The following is a 24,023-nucleotide window of genomic DNA, read 5'->3' as shown; positions in this document are numbered from 1 at the left end:
CAAAGGGTGGCTACTTGGGAGAAAGTAAAACATTCAATATATTTTGATTTGTTGAAAACTTTTTTGGGTTACTACATGATTCCATATGTGTTATTTCATAGTTTTGATGTCTACAATTTGATTACTCTACAATGTGGAAAATGGTAAAAAATTAAGAAAAACCCTTGAATGAGTATGTGTGTCCAAACTTTTGAATGGTAGTTTATATATTACTGTCAGATACTCACATGGAAATAAGTACACACAGGCAATAGGTTATTATTGTTGATACTGAAAGACACCTCCTCCTACGTTTACGGATAAATTAAGCATAAGGGGAAATAAAATGCTATTCCATAATTAAAACCACCAACACAGTCCTGACAGTGTGTCCATGGAAACCAGGGTTGCACAGTGTTTGTGTGGCTCTACCCACACTAAGGAGTAGGCACACAGGTCGCACAAACGTCACAGAAACTGCAATTGTCTGCTGATTGGTCGGAGATAGGTTCTCATGAACTCCTCATTTGCAGTTAAAAACCGGCTGTGATAGCAGTGCACTGGAAACATGTAAAGGAGTTTCTTTTAAACGTGGCTCGCAACCGGCAACGTTTGGGGTAAATAGGGAGGCATTCTAAAAGTCATCTAATCTTATCTTCCGGCCCGTCGCCCCTGCTCCTCTCCCTCCTCATGGGGCATCATTACGATCAGGATACTATCAAGAGCCTGCATCTTCTCTCTCGCTCCTCAGCTAGCTTCACAAGGAGCTAAGATCAATTATGTATATTGAATCCATTTTTATCATGGGCATCTGCAAGCTGTTTATTTGCTCTGAACACGCGTCTCTTTTCATTAGAATCCGTCTGAGAGAATGATTACATCAGAACAGTCCTGATGGCATCACACTGTGTAGCTAACACTGATGTGTAACTGTAACACTGGGTGTATGGTAAGCATGTTAAGACAAGTATTCTGCCATATTGAATTTGGCTTAAACAAGGGCAGCCCAGTGGGGAATACAATGTGGTCAAGGTCAGACACATAAGGACCTGGGAGTGAAGACAGCCAACGCAGACGTGTCACATGTCCCCCTGTTGCTTGTACTCAAATATTAAAATTAATCATCGAGGTGGGCTGGCTGAGGCTCTAAGGCCCATGTGGCTGACCCAATGTGGGCCCAGAGTAGCTCCTGCTCTGGCACTGCCTGGGCTGCTCACTCTCTGGTGAGTCATCCAAATCACCTGGCCCTGAACTGCTGTGGAGGAGACGGAGGGGAGGTAGGGGAAGGGAGGGAGGGAGACAGCAGAGGAGCCAGGGCCCACTCCAGGTGAGCCTGATGCTAATGAGAGGAGCTGTTAATCAGCCCTGTTCAAGTGCTCTGGGTCTCCCCTAATAGGACCAGTGGTTACATTGGAGGAGACTGGAGGAGACTAGGGGAGACTGGAGGAGACTAGGGGAGACTGTGGGAGGCTGGGGTAGACTGGAGACTAGAGAAGACTGGAGAAGACTAGGGGAGACTGGGGGAGGCTGGGGTAGACAGGGGGAGGCTAGGGGAGGCTGGGGGAGGCTAGGGGAGACAGGGGGAAACTAGTAGATGCTCATGCAGAGTGGGGGGACGGAGAAAGACTGGGGGCCGGGCGAGACTGGAGGAGACTGGGGGGACAGGAGGAGACTAGAAGGGACTGGAGGAGACTGGAGGAGACTGGGATGACTGGAGGAGACTGGGATGACTGGAGGAGACTGGTGACACTGCAGGAGACTGGAGGAGACTGGGGGCCGGGCGAAACTGGGGACCGGACAAGACTGGAGAAGACTGGAGGAGCCTGGAGGAGACAGGAGGAGACTGGAGGAGAGGAGGAGACTGGGGAGACTGGAGGAGACTGGAGGAGAATGGGGAGACTGGAGTAGACTGGAGGAAACTGGTGATACTGCAGGAGACTGGAGGAGACTGGGGGCCGGGCGAAACTGGGGACCGGACAAGACTGGAGGAGACTGGAGGAGCCTGGAGGAGACAGGAGGAGACTGGAGGAGAGGAGGAGACTGGGGAGACTGGAGGAGACTGGAGGAGAATGGGGAGACTGGAATAGACTGGAGGAAACTGGTGATACTGCAGGAGACTGGAGGAGACTGGGGGCCGGGCAAGACTGGGTACCGGACAAGACTGGAGGAGACTGGAGGAAGCTGGAGGAGACAGGAGGAGACTGGGGAGACTGGAGGAGAATGGGGAGACGGGAGTAGACTGGAGGAGACTGAGGACTAGAAGAGACTGGAGGAATCTGGGGGCTGGAGAAGACTGGGGAGACGGGAGGAGACTGGAGGAGACTGGAGGATACCGGAGGAGCCTGGGTAGACTGAGGAAGACTGGGGAAGACTGAAGGAGACTAGAGGAGACTGTGGGGACTTTAGGAGACTGGGACGACAGGAGGAGACTGGGGGCTGGAGGATGCTTGAAGATACTGGAGGAGATTGGGGCTTGGAGGAGACTGGGACACTGGAGGAGACTGGAGGAGACTTGGGAGACTGGAGGAGACCGGAGGAGCCTAGGTAGACTGAGGAAGACTAGGGAAGACTGAAGGAGACTAGAGGAGACTGTGGAGACTTTAGGAGACTGGGACGACAGGAGGAGACTGGGGGCTGGAGGATGCTTGAAGATACTGGAGGAGATTGGGGCTTGGAGGAGACTGGGAGACTGGAGGAGACTGGAGGAAACTGGGGGAGAATGGGGGCCAAGCAAGACTGGGGACTGGGCGAGACTGGAGGAGACTGGAGGAGCCTGGAGGAGACTGGAGTTGACTGGAGGAGCCTGGGACTGAGGAGACTGGAGAAGACGGGAGAAGACTGGGGAGAATAGAGGAGACTGGGGAGACTGGGGAGACTGGAGGAGACTGGAGTAGACTGGAGTTGACTGGAGGAGCCTGGGACTGAGGAGACTGGAGAAGACAGGAGAAGACTGGGGAGAATGGAGGAGACTGGAGGAGATTGGGGAGACTGGAGTAGCCTGGGGGCAGGGCGAGACTGAGGAGCGGGCGAGACTGGAGGAGCCTGAGAGACTGGAGGAAACTGGAGGGACTGGAGGAGGCAGGGGAGACGGGAGGAGACAGGAGGAGACTGTGGAGACTTTAGGAGAATGGGGAGACTGGGACGACAGGAGGAGACTGGGGGCTGGAGGTTGCTGGAAGAGACTGGAGGAGATTGGGGCTTGGAGGAGACTGGGGAGAATGGAGGAGACTGAAGGAGACTGAAGGAGACTGGAGAAACTGGAGGAGAATGGGGGCCAGGCGAGACTGGGGACCGGGTGAGACTGGAAGAGACTGGAGCAGACTGGAGGAGCCTGGGACTGAGGAGACTGGAGGAGTGGGGAGAAAACTGGGGAGAATGGAGGAGACTAGAGGAGACTGGGGGCAGGGCGAGACTGAGGAGCGGGTGAGACTGGAGGAGCCTGGGAGACTGGAGGAGACTGGGAAAGAGACTACAGGATACCATTTCCATCCCAGAGGGGAGTCTTGCCCACAGGTCCAGAGAGACCAGGATGGCTGAGGGTGGGTAGACATGGGGGGAAGGAATCAGATTTACTGTATAGGATGGTTTGGCCAGGGGGGTTTAGGGAAAGGGAAAGGCGACCTAATTAAATGTCCTGGCTGCTATTCCAGCGTCATTTGATCAGTGTAAAATGGGCCGTAGGGAGGTGCTGTTGTTTGAGGCAGGCCGCAGTGCATTAAAATAAACATGCCTACAATATAAGCCACCGCTAGTAGTCAATAGTACTGATGGAGTATGTGTGCCCACCAGACCAGGTGCCATGTCACTATGTGTTGGGTTAGGTGGGTCATTGTATTACATTAAATATGTCTTGCATATACAGATATGATCTTAATAAGAGCAAGTTTGCTACAGCAGGAAAATAATTCTGCAGCAACAGGAAATTTGAAATATTATGTAGATTATAATTCATGGACATTTTAATAGGGGTTGATACACTACATGACTAAAAGTATGTGGACACCTGCTCGTCGAAACATCTCATTCCAAAATCATGGGCATTAATATGAAGTTGGTCCCCCCTTCACTGCTATAACAGCCTCCACTTTGAACTTGCTTCCATTTAGCCACAAGAGCATTACTGAGGTCGAGCAGTGATGTTGGGTGATGTTCCAATTAATCCTAAAGGTGTTGGATGTGGTTAAGGTCAGAGGTCGTTGCAGGCCAGTCAAGTTCTTCCACACCGATCTCAACAAACCATTTCTGTATGGACCTCACTTTGTGCAAGGGGGGTATTGTCATGCTGAAACAAGAAAGGGCCTTCCCAAACTGTTGCCACAAATTTGGAAGCACAGAATTGTCTACAATGTCATTGAATGCTATAGCATTAAGATTTCCCTTCACTGGAACTAAGGGGCCTAGCCCGAACCATGAAAAACAGCACAGACCCTTATTTCTTCTCCACCAAACTTTACAGTTGGCCCTATGCATTGGGGCAGGTAGTGTTTTCCTGGCAACCGCCAAACCCAGATTTGTCCATTGGGACTGCCAGACGGTGAAGCGTGATTCATCACTCCAGATAATGCATTTCCACTGCTTCAGAGTCCAATGGCGGCAAGCTTTACACCACTCATGGTGATCTTAGGCTTGTGTGCGGCTGCTCGGCCATGGAAACCCACTTCATGATGCTCCCGACGAAGTTCTTGTGCTGACCTTTCTTCCAGTGGTAGTTTGTAACTTGGTAGTGAGAAATTTGACGAACTGACTTGTTGGAAAGGTGGAAAGGTGGCATCCTATGACAGTGACACGTTGAAAGTCACTGAGCTCTTCAGTATGGGCCATTGTACTGCCAATGTATGTCTAAGAAGATTGCATTGCTGTGTGCTCGATTGTATTTACCTGTCAGCAACGGGTGTGGCTGAAATAGCCGAATCCACTAATTTGAAGGGGTGTCCACATACTTTTGTATATATAGTGTACATGTTTTGTTAGTGCAAATCAAGTCAGAAATGTCAAAGTGGAAATTAAAAACTTTAGAATCCTTTTAAAGAATCAAATGCACTACAAGTTTGCATTTCCTGCTACGCAGGAAAAGTCTCTGCAAGAAAAGAGTGATCAAATTAAGATCCTACATCTGTAGCATGTTCAGGTCAGGATGACACAGCCCCATGGTCTCACAGCTATATGGTATGCTTTCATGGCTAGAGCAACAGTGGGCTCTGCAGAAAACACACATCGGTGGTTAATTAATGAGGTGTGCTTCTCCCCAAGTTGACACTCACAGTCTCTGAAGTCCAGTGTACAGCTCCATGTCCACATCCTTCAGGGTCTGCAGTCCAGTCCAGTTCTCAATGTGTCTGAGACATAAAAGGGAAAGAACAGAAGACAGTCAGTAAAAGCCATTTTAAATATGTTTTGTTCCGTTGGTTTACGCATTTGAGTTTGGTTTTCCCTCGTAAGAAGGTCTACAATTCAGTTCAGTTGTGAACTTCATGTTTTTAGTCAGTCCCATCTGAGGACGCTACAAGGCAAAACTGAACATTAATAGTAGTTTAGTCAAGATATGTGGGATACACTGTCTGGTAGAATAATTGTTTCGTGGATGTCCCCAAGTACGAGCACATTCACATGATTTACTGCTGGCTTAAATTATCTACAATGCAATTACATCCTGCGTAATGAGGGGACGTTTAATGAAAGCGAATTGCTAGAGGTCCCCGGAGTGTCTCCACAACACTGAACTAAAATCACTCTGGGTGCTCCATGCTGACTATTGCTGCTCTTGAACTGTACTAAAACTGACACTCAGCATTATTCTGGTAAGAGACATCCCCAAGAGCTGCGTGTTACCTTTGGGCCTGTTGAAATTGCAATACCACATTGTTTATGTATTGTGGGCACTTAGCTTTGTAAGACTCCAAATGAGTTCACGTTTTAAAGATTCACCACAGTGCCATGTCTCAAATTCGATCTGTCTCTTCCTTCTCTCACTTCACTCTCTCTTCCATTACCTCGCTCTCATCTACCTGCTCAATCGGGCTGACTTTCATCCTTTCTTTTAACAGACACTCTTTGTAATAGATTTTTACACATTTGACACATTTTCACACAACAAGCACACCACACACATCCACCAGCACTCAAGCAGGTCAACAACATGCATTGCTGATCTCTGAGCCCAGGAAATTACATCCAGCCTCCATCTGTTACTAGCATCAGGTTTTGAAATTGTCTTAAAATATTTACATCAGCCATTCACATTTACCTGGGCCCATCTCCCTCTCTGGTCTGTTTATAATCAGTGCAGCATTCCATTGGTTCAGAGCAGGAAGACCATTCTAATCTCCCTGCTTCTCTTTCCATGTGATGCGTACATGTGGAACGACATCCTGGGCAGCTGCTGAGAAATGCTTTAGAACTCATCCTGATTGGTTAGCATGCATGAGCAGGCCCATGAATATGAGAGAGATCCGATGGCAGGTGAGATGTGAAATCTTGTCCAGGTGGCAGAGAGGTTATGTGCACAGCCGGGGTCACATGAGGCTAACACTGGACCCATATATACTGGACAGTATAGCTGACCTGAGACTAGAAGCTGATGTGGGTGATCTGCACTGAAATTGTGCATGTGTACTAGATGTAGGCTACAGTATGTATTATGTAAACCACATTATGTACTGGGTGGTTCAAGCCCTGAATGCTGATTGGCTGACAGCCGTGGTATATTAGACCGTATACCACGGGTAAGACAAAACATGCATTTTTACTGCTCTAATTATGTGGGTAACCAGTTTAAAATAGCAATAAGGCACCTCGTGGGTTTGTGATATCCTCTACGGGATCGGTGTTCTCCCCACAGGACGGTTTAGCTAACGTGCGCTAATGTGATTAGCATGACGTTTAAGTATATAATACATAAAGTCACACATTCATTTATACAAATGCATATATACTGTGTATCTTAACTGATGGACATTAAAACATATACAATCTTATTAAAGGAGAATATAAAAGAGATCAAATGTAGTGGAGAGTTAACATAGAAAATTACTGTGGCAATCCATTTGACATCCCCACTTGCTCAAAATGCAAATGTTTAAGACAGTGTGAGGTACAACAGCTATGCGCAAATATAGAAGAAAAATACGTTATCATCTTATATTCATGGGTGTTTTTCTGGCAATTCATGGTAAAGACAAAATATTAAGACTATCCTCCTCACATCTTGGTAAAACAGTGTTATGTAACCTAGCAACTCTGCTTTCCAGAGCAGTAAAGTGGGTCGTCGTTTGGAGAAGCAATGCAGAACAACAAATCCCTCGACAGAGGAACTATGGACACGCCATGTAAAACAAAACCAAAAGCTTTAGGACAATAAATATCTAGATGACGAAGGACAAAGAGAGGCAGACAACCGAGGAGAAGGAAAATCGCCTCACACGGACCAGAACCAATCAATACCCACAGAGATTAAAATCATAAGTAAAAAATGAAAGTTGGGGGAACGCTGGCTGATTGGCTGAGCTCATGTTAGACTCAGAATGAGGCCTGTCCTCCAGGGCCTAACTGAGTGATTGACTAATTGACTGATTGATCGATTCATCAATTGGCTGTCTAAACAGGCTATAATGAGTCTGCATGGGGCTCCAGAGAGGGAGTGGCCAGAGAGCTCAATGCAGAGGCAGGGAAGGCTATTAACATAAACCTACTATACAGACAGCATAAAGTACCTCCTATCTTAGAATAGAATCTGTGTGGAGCGCAGTGTACCTCCTGTCTGACAATCATTGTGGAGTGGAGTGGCTCACACAGAACATTATGTGTTTATCAAACGTCAAACCAAATGTATTGTTAGTGTTAGTACAGTACAGTGCAGTACATTACAGTACAGTGCAGTGCAGTGCAGTACAGTCCAGTGCAGTACATTACAGTACAGTGCAGTACATTACAGTACAGTACAGTACAGTGCAGTACATTACAGTACATTACAGTGCAGTGCAGTACATTGCAGTGCAGTGCAGTGCAGTACATTACGGCACAGTGCAGTGCAGTACAGGAGGAGTTGCAGTGGGGGAATAATTGGGTTGACAAGTACAGAGCCGCCCTCCTCTCCTCCACCATGGTGAGAGTAGGAGCTAGTGTTAACCAGGAGCACTAGGCTGACACAGTTGGATAATGTAGGTTTTGCATATTTCCATACCAAAATCACCCCCTGTGAGCAGATTGAACACTGCTACTTATAACTTTGGATAAAAAAGCGTCCCTCACTTCAAAAATATTCAGACTAAAATCAGTCTTTGCCCCATAAATATGTAAATATTGCAGATTTTATTTTGCAGTGTAGGCCTACCTCTGGTGCCGGGAGCCCACTGAGCAACAGCAGGAGTGAAGCACTGAACTAAGACCTGACCAGCCAAGCGCTAATGACAAAGTGAAAATTCCTCAGTTGAATACATTCTGTTTTTCTCATGCCTTATACAGTATTTATAGAATAGTGATTATTTGGATTCCTTAGGTCACCTCTTTGGAAGAACAATATCATGCGTGTTTTCTTTATTATGCTTCGCACAAGTTCAATCATTCACTCAAATGTATTTATAAAGCCCTTTTTACATCAGCAAAAGTGCTATACAGAAAGGCAGCCTAAAAACCCAAAACAGCAAATGTAATGAATGCAATTATATAAACCAATGGAACATTTATCTCTACATGGGTTAGGATGTGTAGAAAAATCTGCTTTACTATTTGCTCAAAGAACTATCAGGTACTGCATTGTAGGGAGAGAACTCAATGCCACTGTCAATCAGTTAGGCACGACGGGGGACGTGATCCGAACCAAATGGGTGAACCGGAGAGCCTATTTCACCAAAAACGTTCTCTCCTGACAGACTTTAAAACAGTATGCTGAGGCGCCGCTGTCTGCCCCAAAGCTGCGACCCCATCTTCTGATGGTGAGGAATACAGTAACACACTCAGGCAGCATTGAATAGCTGCAGGTTTGATGGTACCACCCATTGTGACAGACTCATTTAAAGCACGGAAAAGCACAGAGCCTACGGCTTTCTGTGTGACTGGGGCGATGACCCAGCTGGAGGATGGGAATTTTACCCTCTGACTGTGGTTCAAATGGCAACATATGCCCTATATAGTGCACTACCCATACGGCTCTGGTCAAAAGTAGTGTACTAAATAGGGCAGAGGGCTCCATTTTGGATGCACTTTCTCTCCCCTGAACTTGCCAGTGGGTTAGACTCTCTCCCACTCACACTGTTGTGCTGCAAAGCCAAAAGCAAAGATACATCTGCATGAGACCCACCTACATAAGTGGAGCCAAAAAAGGATGAACAAAATAATTTCCTACCTTCTCAGAAGTTTACCTCTGCGAACACTGGAACAAACCCATTCAGTTTTATTGAGGCTGTCAGCTGACACGGATTCATTACTCCATTGTATCACCACCGCGTGAGAGAAGGGCAACATCACAACTGCCTCATCGCTTGAAATGGAATAGAAACAAATCTATACATAAATAACACAGGGGATATTTGCATTTCGCTTTTATCGCAGCACTGCCGTGTCAATTTCCTCTACATGGTTATATAGTACAGGAGCTAGTACTGCTGACTCTACAAGTCATTTAGACTACCTAACTACTATAAACACCGAAACAGTAATATCCTGATCTAACTTTGATGTGTCGTGTCACTTTAAAATTAGAATCCAGATACAATCATTTACACATCATGACCACCATGTGCCATGTGTGACTGTTAATGTGTGACTGTCATCATCCTATCAGTCTGAAGGCATATGAGAGAGAGAGAGAGAGAGAGAGAGAGAGAGAGAGAGAGAGAGAGAGAGAGAGAGAGAGAGAGAGAGAGAGAGAGAGAGAGAGAGAGAGAGAGAGAGAGAGAGAGAGAGAGAGAGAGAGAGAGAGAGAGAGAGAGCATATTGAACCACTGATCAGGTGACAACCACATGACATAGAGACTCCAGTGTTAACAACTAGCAAAATCAAATACAACAGCGGTCTTCACAATTCACTGGCTTAGCAGATGCAACATATGTCTACGTAAGCTGTGCAGCCATTATTTCAGCATCTGTAACCTAACATTCACCCCAGTCCAGATCCATTGATTTGTTGATGTCTCTGTGCTGTTGAGAACGAGAACACTGTCTCCGTGTGCTTTCTCATTAGGCCTTAGTCATTGGTGATGATCGGTGGTCTGTTTGGAGGTGGCAGAACTCTCTCAGGAGGCAGCCAGTGCTGTGCTCTCCCTTCTCTCAACTCATCTAATGTATTCATCCTCATGTCACCCAGCCATGTCTTTGAATGGAGCTCTCTCTTGTGTTGTTTTGTGTCTCTTTGCAATGAAATACAATTTGCATGTGTATTATGGAATCGTTTTTACCGAAAAAAACAAGAGATTCTATTCAAAGACCTTCAAAACCATACAGCTGCTACATGTGAAATCAAATGTTTCTAGCTACTATACGTGAATAAGATAGATTTTGCCATTTGAATACAAATTATATGTACGTATATGTGCAGTGTGAACCGTTAGGCTACATATTGAATGTGTGGAGGGCGTTGTCATGGAAATGCAGCTTTTGTTAGAATATTAATACAGACTAATGTATATTTTAAAATGCACCAGACACATAGACATTGAGTGGTCTGTTGAATATAAAAAGCAATTTGGATTAGTTTATGCATTTTGGAAAAGGTTGAGTGAGGAATAAAGCGCCACACTCCCATTATAAAGTTACAATACCCTAGAAAACACAGAACATAGGAGTGTGTCTCTGTGACTCCACTCACAACTGCATTTTAATTACACATACAAAATAATAGTTTCTGTTCCAAAACCTAATTATGCAGTGGCATTTAATCTAAATCAACTAGGAGAATGGAACATTTATATTCGCTCTATTTTTAGGGGCTATTCTTTATACTCAAAGTCATAATAAGTGCGAATGTTTGCAATTCTTTAATCTTACAATTAGTCTAAATAAACCCAGTATACTGTGTACTTGGTTAACTGCAGACAATTTTGGTTAAAAAAAACAACAACAGATTAGTCCACTTCAATTTTCTAATCTCTTTGAAATAATCCTGTCAGAATGTAAAGTGATAGTGTGTGCGTATGTGTAATTACCTAGCTGCATGGTTCAGGGGCCAGGACGACAGCTCTGGCCTTGATGAAGGTATGTATAACACCCTGCTAGAATCTGATTTAACCATCCCCCATTTCTCCATCTTGGAGTCAGCATTTCTGCTAATATTTTAACTGCAGCTCTCAAAGCGTCAATCAGATCAGGGTATAGCATGCTGCATGGAGCTGCTGGGTTTTCTGAAGGAACTGAAGATCACAATACTGTATCCTCCTGGCACCGGTCCAGAAGTGTTGCCCTGCCTGCATGCTGATGGCTGAGCTGCCACTCTACTCCGCCGCTCCTCTTAATGGAAGCAATGAAACCCAGCTTTAAGGGCTCCCATCTGGAAGCCATGATAAATAGTTTGGTGGGAGAGATGCAAGCCAAGTTTTTTTTCCCAACATGGCTGGAGTTGTGATACGTACGGTATATGCTAGAAGTTTACAGCAGTGTGATTTAGTTGCAATGAGTTATGTACACTATATTTCTGCTTCCTCTTTGTCTCTCTTTACAAAGATTTTCATCATACAGTACTATATATATATTCATTTATGGAAATGTAAGAGAATTTCTTACTCAGCTTACTGAACTGTGTAGCTCTGCTAAATATGTATGTAGTATTTCAAGGGTTTTACGTCTCCTCTTAACCTGTCATATTGTTACTATTATGGTCTCCCAGACAAGGCAGCTAATGGTCCTTTAGGATCACAGTATTTCTCTGTGAAAAGCACAAACCCTACCGCTCTTTATCTTTGGGTTTTAATAGGGTGATATATACAAGGTATAAACCTTATATAGAATAATGGACGTGGCAGTGTGGGTTTTGACAATGCCATAATTTATGACTTCAAGTAGATTTCCTGGTATCAAATTAAACATTGATGGAGATTTTTGAATTATCCTTCCTACTTCTAAGGCATAAAGTTGCCTTCAATTCATCTCTGTTTGATATACATGCATAATAAAGTATTCTTGTTTATATTATTGTTAGTAAGAGTACTCTAGATTTTTATCTTATCCTGGAACTGGGCGTGCTATGCATCGTAAGTTCCAGCTTTATTCAGAACCTACTCCCGTTTATCTAGTATTAAAAAAGTACTAAAATAGAGAGAGTAGTCCTCTAAATTTACAAGGTGTGAAATTGCCTCAGCATGCATAGAAAGAGCTTCTAACTCTCCCTAATCCTCACACACAGACAGGGCTGTTATTCAATCAGCCAAAGCATTATTTACACTTTATTTACACCATATCAACAGTTTTACAACCGGATTTTACTATCATATCGTTTAGCTTGAATGCTTTGAGTATGTAGTAAGTTACAAGCTCACTGCTGAAACAATAATACAAGGACCTCAGACAGTGTTTGGGGGGCACAAGTCAAGCAAAGAATCACTTGCATGTAAACAACACAAAAGTAGAAATAGGCAAAAGTAGAAGTAGCCATGAATGACTGTATCGGTGACCCTGAAAATAGGGTCACTTTCATGAATTCCATGACCAGGTTATAGCCTATCAATGTGCCAGTTTTGCCAGCTGGTGGAATATATAGTGACATTACAAATGCACTCATTGAACATACAACTTCAAACACCTCCACAGCTGCTGTATGCTGTGGCAGGGATAAAATAAAAAAATAAAAAATTGTCACATGCGCCGACTACAACAGGTGTAATCCTTACAGTGAAATACTTACTTACAAGCCCTTAACCAACAATGCAGTTTTAAGAAAAACAATACCTAAAGAAATAAAAAAAATACAAATTTGGACCTAGAGTTGGTTATCCGGTACCACTTGCCGTGCGGTAGCAGAGAGAACAGTCTACTGTATGACTAGGGTGGCTGGAGTCTTTGACAATTTTTAGGGCCTTTCTCTGTCAACCTGCCTGGTATAGAGGTCCTGGATGGCAGGAAGCTTGGCCCCAGTGACGTACTGGGCCGTACGCACTACCCTCTGTAGTCCCTTGCAGTCGGAGGCCGAGCAGTTGCCATACCAGGTAGTGATGCAACCAGTCAGGATGCTCTCGATGGTGTAGCTGTAGAACCTTTTGAGGATCTATGGGACCCATGCCAAATCTTTTCAGTCTCCTGAGGGGGAATAGGTTTTGTCGTGCCCTCTTCACGACTGTCTTGGTGTGCCTGGACCATGTAGGTTTGTTGGTTATGTGGACACCAAGGAACTTGAAGCTCTCAACCTGCTCCACTACAGCCCCGTCAATAAGAATGGGGGCGTGCTTGGTCCTCCTTTTCCTGTAGTCCACAATCATCTCCTTTGTCTTGATTACGTTGAGGGAGAGGTTGCTGTCCTGGCAGGTCTCTGATCTCCTCCCTATAGGCTGTCTCGTCGTTGTCGGTGATCAGGCCTACCACTGTTGTGTCATCGACAAACTTAAATGATGGTGTTGGAGTCGTGTCTGTCCATGCAGTCATGAGTGAACAGGGAGTACAGGAGGAGACTGAGCATGCATCCCTGAGGGGTCCCCGTGTTGAGGATCAGCATGGCGGATGTGTTGTTACCTACCCTTTCCACCTGGGGGCGACCCGTCAGGAAGTCCAGGATCCAGTTGCAGAGGGAGGTGTTTAGTCCCAGGGTCCTTAGCTTTGAGGGCACTATGGTGTGGAACGCTGAGATATAGTCAATGAATATAATTATCACATAGGTGTTCCTTTTGTCCAGGTGGGAAAGGGCAGTGTGGAGTGCAATAGAGATTGCATCATCTGTGGATCTTTTGGGGCAGTATGCAAATTGTGGTGGGTCTAGGGTTTCTAGGATAATGATGTTGATGTGAGCCATGACCACTTCATGGCTACTGACGTGAGTGCTACGGGTCAGTAGTCAATTAGGCAGGTTACCTTAGTGTTCTTGAGCACAGGGACTATGGTGGTCTGCTTGAAACATGTTGGTATTACAGACTCAGAGAGGTTGAAAATGTCAGTGAAGACACTTGCCAGTTGGTCAGTGCATGCTCTGAGTACACGTCCTGGTAATCCGTCTGGCCCTGCGGCCTTGTGAATGTTGACCTGTTTAAAGGTCTTACTCACATCGGCTACGGAGAGCTTGATCACAGTCGTCCGGAACAGCTGATGCTGTCATGCGTGCTTCAGTGTTACTTGCCTCGAAGCGAGCATAGAAGTTATTTAGCTCGTCTGGTAGGCTTGTGTCACTGGGCAGCTCGCGGCTGTGCTTCCCTTTGTAGTCTGTAATAGCAAGCCCTGCCACATCCGACAAGCGTCGGATCCGGTGTAGTAGGATTCAATATTAGTCCTGTATTGACGCTTTGCCTGTTTGATGGTTCGTTGGAGGGCATAGCGAGATTTCTTATAAGCTTTCGGGTTAGAGTCCCGCTCCTTGAAAGTGGCAGGTCTACCCTTTAGCTCAGTGCGGATGTTGCCTGTAATCCATGGCTTCTGGTTGGGGTATGTACGGTCACTGGGGGAATGACGTCATCGATGGACTTATTGATGAAGCCAGTGACTGATGTTGTGTACTCCTCAATGCCATTGGAAGAATCCCGGAACATATTCCAGTCTGTGCTAGCAAAACAGTCCTGTAGCTTAGCATCTGCTTCATCTGCCCACTTTCTTATTGACCGAGTCAATGGTGCTTCCTGCTTTAGCTTTTGTTTGTAAGCAGGAATCAGGAGGATAGAATTATGGTCAGATTTGCCAAATGGAGGGCGAGGGAAAGCTTTTTACGTGTCTCTTTGTGTGGAGTAAAGGTGGTCTAGAGGTTTTTTTCCCTCTGGTTGCACATGTAACATGCTGGTAAAATTAGGTAAAACTGATTTAAGTTTCCCTGCATTAAAGTCCCCGGCCACTAGGAGCACGGACTCTGGGTGAACGTTTTCCTGTTTACTTATGGGCGTATACAGCTCATTGAGTGTGGTCTTAGTGCCAGCATCGGTTTGTGGTGGTATGTAGACAGCTACAAAAATTACAGATAAAACCTCTCTTGGTAAATAGTGTGGTCTACAGCTTATCATGAGATACTCTACCTCAGGCGAGCAAAAACTTGAGACTTCCTTAGATTTTGTGATCCAGCTGTTGTTTACAAATATACATAGCCCGCCACCCCTTGTCTTACCGGAGGCTGCTGTTCTATCCTGCCGAAAAAGCTTAAATCCCACCAGCTGTATGTTATTCCTGTCGTCGTTCTACCATGACTCTGTGAAACACAAGATATTGCAGTTTTTAAATGTCCCGTTGGTAGGATATATACGTGATAGTAGTTATTTATTTTATTATCGATTGATTGATTGTACGTTGGCTAATAGGACTGATGGTAAAGGTAGATTACCCTCTCAGCGACGGATCCTAACAAGGCACCCGGATCTTCGTTCACGATACCTCTCTCTTTCTCATGCAAATTACGGGGATGAGGGCCTTGTTGGGCATCTGAAGTAAATCCTTCCCATCCGACTCGTTGAAGAAAAAGTATTCCTCCAGTATGGGGTGAGTAATCGCTGTCCTGATATCTAGAAGCTCTTTTCGGTCTTAAGACAGAAACATTATGTACAAAAGAACTTACAAATAACGCGAAAAAACATACACAATAGCACAATTCGTTACTGGATCGTAAAACGGCAGACATCTCCTTTGGCGCCATTGCAATGTCCCAAGTCATTTAATCTCAGCAGATACAGAAGGGTTCCTGGAGCTGGTGTCCTTCTGGCCAGTAAAAGCCATGTTGCAGCAAAACATTTTTTATATTAATGCTAAACCCAATTATCATTTGGGTCTGTAAAATCAAAGTACAGCATGTGTAAACGCAGCACTCATTAGCATATGATTGTTTGATCCTCATTAGGAGCACAAGGCCTCCTAAAGCAGTTCAACTAATTGTAATAATGTCATAGGCCTACATATGCAGAGAAGTAACTCATTCAGCTTTCTCCTCACGCCACAGAGGGGTGTAGTCATACAGCCTAAGCTCCTGTATCTTTAATGTGACTGTGATGTGATACTGTGGAATCACAAGAGTTCAAACACGGACGCTTTGTTTCCAATAAGTCTATAACACCATCAATTGGAGTATTTCTAATGATTTATGTCTGTATAAAGGAATCTGACCTGCCTACATGCCTTCCTACATTCATCCAGGCATCAGACTAGATGGCAAAATAATGTGAAAATAGCCCCTACAAAGACTAAAAACTATTCAACTAAAACATTTTAAAAATTCACAAATCTTAGTGAATTGGTTTTGTTGAACAAAACTGATGAGGCAGAAAAAAACATCCACAGGCCCACAGTAATCTGAACACACTATACCAGGTGGCAGCTCTCATTTTGTCCAATCCACACCCACACACACACACACACACACACACACACACACACACACACACACACACACACACACACACACACACACACACACACACACACACACACACACACACACACACACACACACACACACACACACACACACACACACACACACACACACACATTCCCCCAGTCTGATCCGACTGGACTGCTGCCCCTGGTAACTAGCCACTGATTTTCATATCATCCAAATACAGAAAAAACATTGGCAGAGGAAGGAAGCTTAATGCAAATATCTTTGTTTTCCAACCCCTAAATTGAGCCTGGTGGGATAAACTGCACTGATGCAATGAGGACCCAATCATCAATTGAGATTAGTGGAGTTCTTGGGGATGGCTAGAGCTATGACACATTATATACAGTCATTTTCATCCAGTGACTTCCACTCAGTGCTAAAAGCCCTCAGAAAATGGAGTGAAATGACAGTGATTAATGTGTTGCTAACGTCCTCAGCTGAGCATCTCTACAGAGAACTGGGGTAGACTAACCAATAACGTGTGTGTGGGGAAATGATGAGCCGGAAATCATGGAAATAATGAGCCGCCAGTTGGCCCTCAGAACATTCTGAGGCAGGCAGTGACCCAAACTCAAAATGGAAACAGGAGGCCACTTTAGTCCACCTTTTACCAATCAGCTCAAACACGTCAGCCAATCTGCTGCTGTTGCCCCTCCCCTCCCCTCTCCTCATCCCTCACTGCCAATCCCTAACAAGTGATCCATGCCTTCGATAACATCTTAAAAAGAGCAGGGTGACATACAGGAAAGTGGCTATACACTACCATAACAGATGATAAATACCACATCCACTTGAGAGGGGAAAGCATGAGAGCGGATGAGTCATGAAAGCACATTTGACATCCGTGAGAGGCAGGAGAACTCACACCCACCGCCACTGACGATCCAGGCACCATGTGACACCTGCACACATGGAGAGGGCATGTTGAAATACAGTATGTCTGGCTGACTGGCTGGCTGTGACTGACTGACTGACTGACTGGCTGGCTTGCTGGCTGGCCTGGAGTATGTGATTGATAATCACCCTGGGCTGAGGCTGGCTCATAAGTCACTGCAGTGATTGAAGGTGCCGTCCCAAAGTGAGGGTGCTTTTAAATGATTGATTGCACTCTGGACTAACAAGAGGATCTAGTCAGCACTGTAGAGGCTTAGGCATGATTGACGGCTCCCGTCGCTGCAACACCCCCCCCCCCCCCCCCCCCCCCTACACACCAACGTGACCCCCACTCCATTAGCTAACACTGTGAATATGCCAGCAGCATTTACTCTTGACAGTGCAGTTACTGTAGTCAGCCTCTGTGAAGGTGAGCATAGAGCAGGGATCATCAACTAGATTCAGCCGAGGGACGATTTTGTTCTTGAGCGGATGTTTGGGGGGCCGGAACATAATTACTAATAATTTGTAGACTGCAAATGAAAAAGCCCAAACAGATATAATATTTGACTAAAATAGAATAATTTCAAGCCTTGCTTACATTTGTATACAATCAAGGTTCTCTCTATTATGCGTGGGAATACTTGGGAACAGACTTCCAAAATAAAAATGACTTGGAACTGATGTCCTGGTGTTTTTCCAGTCTTTTCTGACCCTGGCATAGAGAATCAGAAGATGTCTCATTATCAGTACTAATGCATCACTATTCAAAGGCCACCTGAGCCCTACAAGCTCACCGGGTACAGTAACACATGCAGATGCACATACGCACCACCACACACATGCACCCACACACACATGCACATACACACACACACGGTATCTGCAGTTGGTAACATATACAATATAAACGATAGAGATGTAGAATGCTCAAGAACTGCCTTCGATTAACCTATAGGCTGTGCTTTGATTCACATCTAAATGGAAGTACCACAGACATAGTCATTGGAATATCACAGTATATTTTATGAGTGGTGTTATGAGGGCTTTGTTGTTAAGAAACTCTTCTTTCCAGCTCTTTGTTCTTTAACGTGTTTTTAAGCAGGCATCGCCTTTGTTCCCCTGCCCCGCAGTCATCTCAATGTTGCCTCTAAAGGGGCGCGTTGAAGGAGGGGGTATTTCTCCCCTCAAAGGGATTAAGCTACTTTGAAAGGGTTATCTTGAGGCTTGAAAGGAAGGGAGCAGTCTAAGGAAAATAAGAGGTATGTGTCTGAGTTATGATGAAAGAATGTTGGGAGGATAAAACAACAGGGAGGGATTACTATGATCAGGGGAGGAAGAGCCGATATGTGACTAATAATGGACAGACTGGCAATGGATAAGACCAGGGAACTCTCTCCGTCCTCTCCTGGGCAAGCATCATTGGGCGATTCCACGCCAGCAGGAGCAGATTATCCTGGCAATTGCAGACTGGTATCACAGATTATCCTGGCAAATCTCACATAGAAACTTCATTGGGAGGAAGGGTGTTTTAAATGCTTTATACATTTGTATCACAAACCATTTGTGAGAAAATCATGATGAAAGTGGCCATTTTTATGCGCTTTTTAGACCTGTTCAGACCCTATGATCTGTGAAACGTACATGATACAGACAACATCTTGTTGTCATTATACTCCTTATAGGGTTTTTTAACTTCTCACGAGTCACCAACCCTGATCCGGTAGCACCCCCCACCCCCCCACTGAGTAGCATAGCTAGCATAGCGTCACAAGTAACTTGTAGCATCTAAATATCATTAAATCACAAGTCCAAGACACCAGATGAAAGATACAGGTCTTGTGAATAAAGCCACCATTTCAGATTTTTTAAATGTTTTACAGGGAAGACACAATATGTAAATCTATTAGCTAACCACGTTAGCAAAGGACACGATTTGTTTACTCCCAAAAGTTTTTTCATGCGTCAGTAGCTATCACTAATTCGACTAAATACAAATATATATAGCCACTAACCAAGAAACAACTTCATAAGATGACAGTCTGATAACATATTTATGGTATAGCATAGTTTTTTTGGGGGAAAAATGTGCATTTTTCAGGTATAAATCACAGTTCTACATTGCAGCTGCAATCTGAAATAGTGCTGACCCAGCCAGAACAATTACAGAGACCAACGTCATATAACGAATTACTCATCTTAAAACATTTCAGAAAAATACACAGCGTACAGATATTGAAAGCCCAACATCTGGTGAATCCAAACAATATTTCAGATTTATTAAATGTTTTATAACGAAAACAAAATGTAGCGCTAAATTAGCATAGCTATACCAGGCAGATTCGGCTAGGCGCCCACGGCCAGTTCACATGCACAACAGATATGATATAACATCGTAAATTGGGTCTTACTATGGCTGATCTTTCATCAGAATGTTGATCAAAGTGTCCTTTGTCAAGATGAGTCGTTGGTTCCGTTCAGAATTGTTCCTTTCCCACTCCATTTAGCACAGGTACTGGTCGAGTGGCACGGATCTCTCAAACGTAAATAAAATCAGACAACGGAACACCACAAAACTCCCGAAAAAATTCAAATAATCTGATTAAACTATATTGAAAAAACATACATTACGATGATCTGGTCACATGTATCAAACAAACTTCGAGACGGAGATAGTTTTCATCCATAATGGCCGCACAACAGAAGACAATCGCAGCTACAAGTCGCACGATTTACAGAACCGGAAGTTGTCGGTCACGCCAAAGAATTAGCTCTCATTTCACGTCAGTCCCAGATAAACAAGATATTTTTCCTCTGACGTCCTCTTGACACCCAGAGGAAGGCCAATGAGGTGTGTTTCGGGTCATAGGGGGCACGACCATATATAGGCAGAGAGTTGAAGCTGGCATACACATCTTGCTTTTTTCTTCTTGGTCATGGAAAGTGCTGTCAAATGACTTCTGTATCACTCAGAGACAAAATTGAAACGGTTTTAGAAACTAGAGATTGTTTTCTTTCCAATGGTATTATTTATATGCATATAGTAAGAGCAATAATTGAATAAGAGGCAGTTTAATCTGTAGAGCAAATTATGCTAATGGGAAAATAGCACCCCCTGTATTCTCAAGAAGTTTTAACATATGGAGTATGATTCTGAAACACAACATGTTCACATTAATATATTCAACATTAAAGATATTAATATAATATCTCAAAACCACCATTTTTGATGTTGTTCATTTTAAGACATATTGTTTGGAACAATACAGTATATTCCACAAGTACATACCATTTCCAGTGGGCTCTCTGCTAATTCTGAAGTTATGATACATTTTTGGGCACCACCAACACAGTGAATGGGAAAATGCATTTAAAGGGAACTCTCACTGCTGGTGATTTGCTGACTGTGCAATCTTAAAGGAGGGCTGTGATTGGTTAATGACCTATAATGTCAATTTATATGTATAAAATGGGTCATATCATTAAAAGTACGAGAGAACCCACTCTGGAAATATGATGTGTTTGAAGAGTATATTGTTACAAATAATATGTCTAAAAATAAGCTAATTGCCAGAACAATCTGATACCCCAAATTCCGGTCCCGCTTGCATGGAATCGCCCCATAGCATTGTGTTGAAAAATCCCCTTCAGAACACAACAGGAAATATGGTAGTGTTTCATAAAGCCCAAAAACTCTTGAGCAGTTTTCATAGTACCGCTGTTCTTTTTATGCAGTGCATTCAACACACCAGCATACACCAGCAGCATTTCATACAAACTGATAGAAATTCAAGATACGACAGCTCTGTATATTTAGCGGCGGATAAGTAATTTGGTGTTCTGAAGCACTGACCCCTCCACCTCACTCAGAGCACAGGGGCTGAGGATGACACACATTAGGACAAAAACCATCTACCCTACTCTCCACCTCCCCTCCACTCATATAAGACAAGCATGGCATGTCTGTCAATACAACGGACAGAAATAACCCTGGCCTCATGAATAGATGAATAATTCAACAGGGGTCTGCCCTCTCTGTACAAAGGCACCCCTAGGAAGGGATAGGCAGCCGCCTGGGAGGGGCTGCGAGGGGCGGCAGGGAGAGGTGAGCTGGGATCTGGGATCACTATCCTCCCTTCAGACTCTCTATGTGCAGACATGAGACATGTTTCCATTTCCTCAGTGCCTATTCTCAACATAGTGGAACCTCAGACGTTCAGGTTAGTCAAGATCTATGAAAAGGAAACAGCCCACACCCAACAGCCCACACACAACATTACAATCCTAATTCATAGAGATTTACAATTGCAGCAATACTTTTTCCTACATATGTGCGGTAGCACCATATCATTTCTAGAAACTAAACAAATTATAAGTAGATGCCCTGAAACAGGACCAGTTTATTACTAATCTTCCATTTTAACATAAAACATGGCGGTGTGTGTACAGCTGTAAGATCTTCATTTGATCACTCTTTTGTTGCATCGCAGGAAATGCAGATGAGCTTCGTGATTTACATAAATTCACTGAAAACCCACACTAACAGTATTTGACTTTTCTTGTAGCCTAACTTTGGCCAGCTAATAGCCTAACCACCATTCAAGCAACATTATGGTTTAAACATTCAAATCCTGTTGCTTATTTTGCTGTGACAATATAGGTCAAATTAAAAATCCTACATACATTATGTATGTGGCAGCCCATCTAAGGGGGCGCAAAGTACATGAAGATGGGTGGGGGGTGGTCTGGAGGGGGGCTAGGCCCCCTGTCTGTAAATTGGAGAACAGCTTTTTCCTGCAATCTGGAGCCATAATCATTATGCTTAAATATATGTAAAAAATAAAAATAATAAAATAAAAAAGTTGAGCTGTCTGTATCCTCATGACTGGTGGTGCTTTAAAGACAGTAAATATGCTTCTCTGCATCTCTGCTAAAATATTTAAAGGAATGTGAGTCTTATTCATTACATTTTGTAATTGCTTGCTTTTTCTAAAGACTACCAACCTTGCCAGCAGGCATGCCAGTTAAGATAGACAAGCTAGCTACTCTAACTTGATTGATAGCCTGAAATGGCATCTTGGTAGCTAGTTATGAGGTTGGGAGCCTATCTGGGCTAGCTAAAGTCAGCTTCATAAAATTTCTAGGTGGCTAGTAGTATTACTGTGCCCCCTATGGGCATGATGCCACTGTGCTGGATGATCCTTTTACTTTGAAGAATTTAATTAGGTAGAGGGTTAGATAGATCTGCAGGGATAGTATAGCACTGAGCAGGGAAAACCTCTCTTAAGGGTATTGGTACAGTGTGTGCACTGCAGAAAGGGAAGGGGGGGTGGCTTTGTGAATTTGTGTGCTGACTGAGAATGAGGGCAGGAGCAGTGCTGAATCCTCCATCCTCTCTCTCAATAGACCTACTATCAGCATACCTTCCTCTGGAGTATGTAAAAGAGCTTTTTCCACCAGGCAGGCGCAGCCATGATCATGGCTTGAATTCAATCTCTACACTACCACAGCCCTGCAATGTATGCCGCTGCTGCTTCTGCTTCCGCTGCCCACACATTTCTCATTGCAAAATGTATTGACAGACGGTACTGTTAGGTCTGGTATTCAGCATCCACTGGGAAGTGGTAATGAACACTGATCACACAATGTCCAAAACCCTCAGTGGGTTAGACGCAGAAAGAGAACCATGGCACGGTTTGAATAGACATTCTTTGTAGGTGTCACCTATTTTATCACCAGTTTCCGGATCTGCATACTAGAATTTGATATGGTTATCATACTAAAAACAATATTACAAAAATAGTATACATGCACTAACACATGCAAACACAAGCAGGCAGGCATACACCACACACACGTACACCAGTGACGGTCGATGCCATTTAAGATTAGGGAGTATTATATCTTTTTTATGAGCATGGCCTTATTTATATTACATGATATTGGATGTCTGTCATTCATATTCCATTCACCCAGCTCAATGTAACATTGATAGGTAGGTCCCTCCCCGTTTTGTTCTGTTTGCTTACGTTTAAGAAATGTTTTGCAACAGAATCGGAGGTATGAATACACCCCTGAACACCCGCACACACAATTCACTTTCATAGCACACATACAGCATATGCTACCTGTCCTCCTCACCCTTTCCCTTCGCTTGTGGACTTCAGTGCATAACTGCCAACCGCTAACCGCTACACACCCGACATCGTTGTCACCATATTAATGGTATAGTCAACAAATTAGAACTAACGCATTAGTAACCCCCCACAATCCAACCCATGTGTACAATCACGCAGTACAGTGTACAGCAAGCAGTTTAGCAGTTACACTGGCAGACTCCGGTAAAATAATAATAATATAATATAAATAAAATACAAATTAATTTGAAGAATTGCTGTGTTGCATAGCCTTAGCCAGCTAGCTAACATCAATATCATTCCTCCCTGTTTGAGTCAGGTTGTTCAGTATGCTAAATTAGCATTATCTTTGAAGAAATACATTTGTTAAAAGTTGTTCAAATAATCTTTCTCTCTCTTTGGGTCAACTACTCAACAAATGTTATGTACTGCAGTGCTAGCAAGCTGTAGCGTGTCATAATTACTTTGTAAGTCTATGAAAGGGGGTGAGAACCATGAGCCTCCTAGGTTTTGTATTGAAGTCAATGCGCCCAGATGAGGACGGAAAATAGCTG

At 44.1% G+C, this 24,023-nt stretch overlaps 1 protein-coding gene across 4 annotated transcripts in view; it reads right to left on the bottom strand.

The window, feature by feature from the left end:
- Positions 1-24,023, bottom strand: part of ntrk3a (neurotrophic tyrosine kinase, receptor, type 3a) — a 256,450-nt gene that overhangs the window by 217,424 nt on the left and 15,003 nt on the right. For all 4 annotated transcript variants that reach the window (XM_071326246.1, XM_071326248.1, XM_071326247.1 and 1 more), the window contains exon 2: positions 5,241-5,315. In XM_071326246.1, coding sequence (XP_071182347.1) covers positions 5,241-5,315 — 75 coding nt within the window. The remainder of the gene's footprint in view (positions 1-5,240; positions 5,316-24,023) is intronic.

The sequence above is a fragment of the Salvelinus alpinus genome, chromosome 9 (assembly GCF_045679555.1).
Source record: "Salvelinus alpinus chromosome 9, SLU_Salpinus.1, whole genome shotgun sequence".
Lineage (NCBI taxonomy): Eukaryota > Metazoa > Chordata > Actinopteri > Salmoniformes > Salmonidae > Salvelinus > Salvelinus alpinus.
This window is presented reverse-complemented; position numbering and strand designations above follow the sequence as displayed.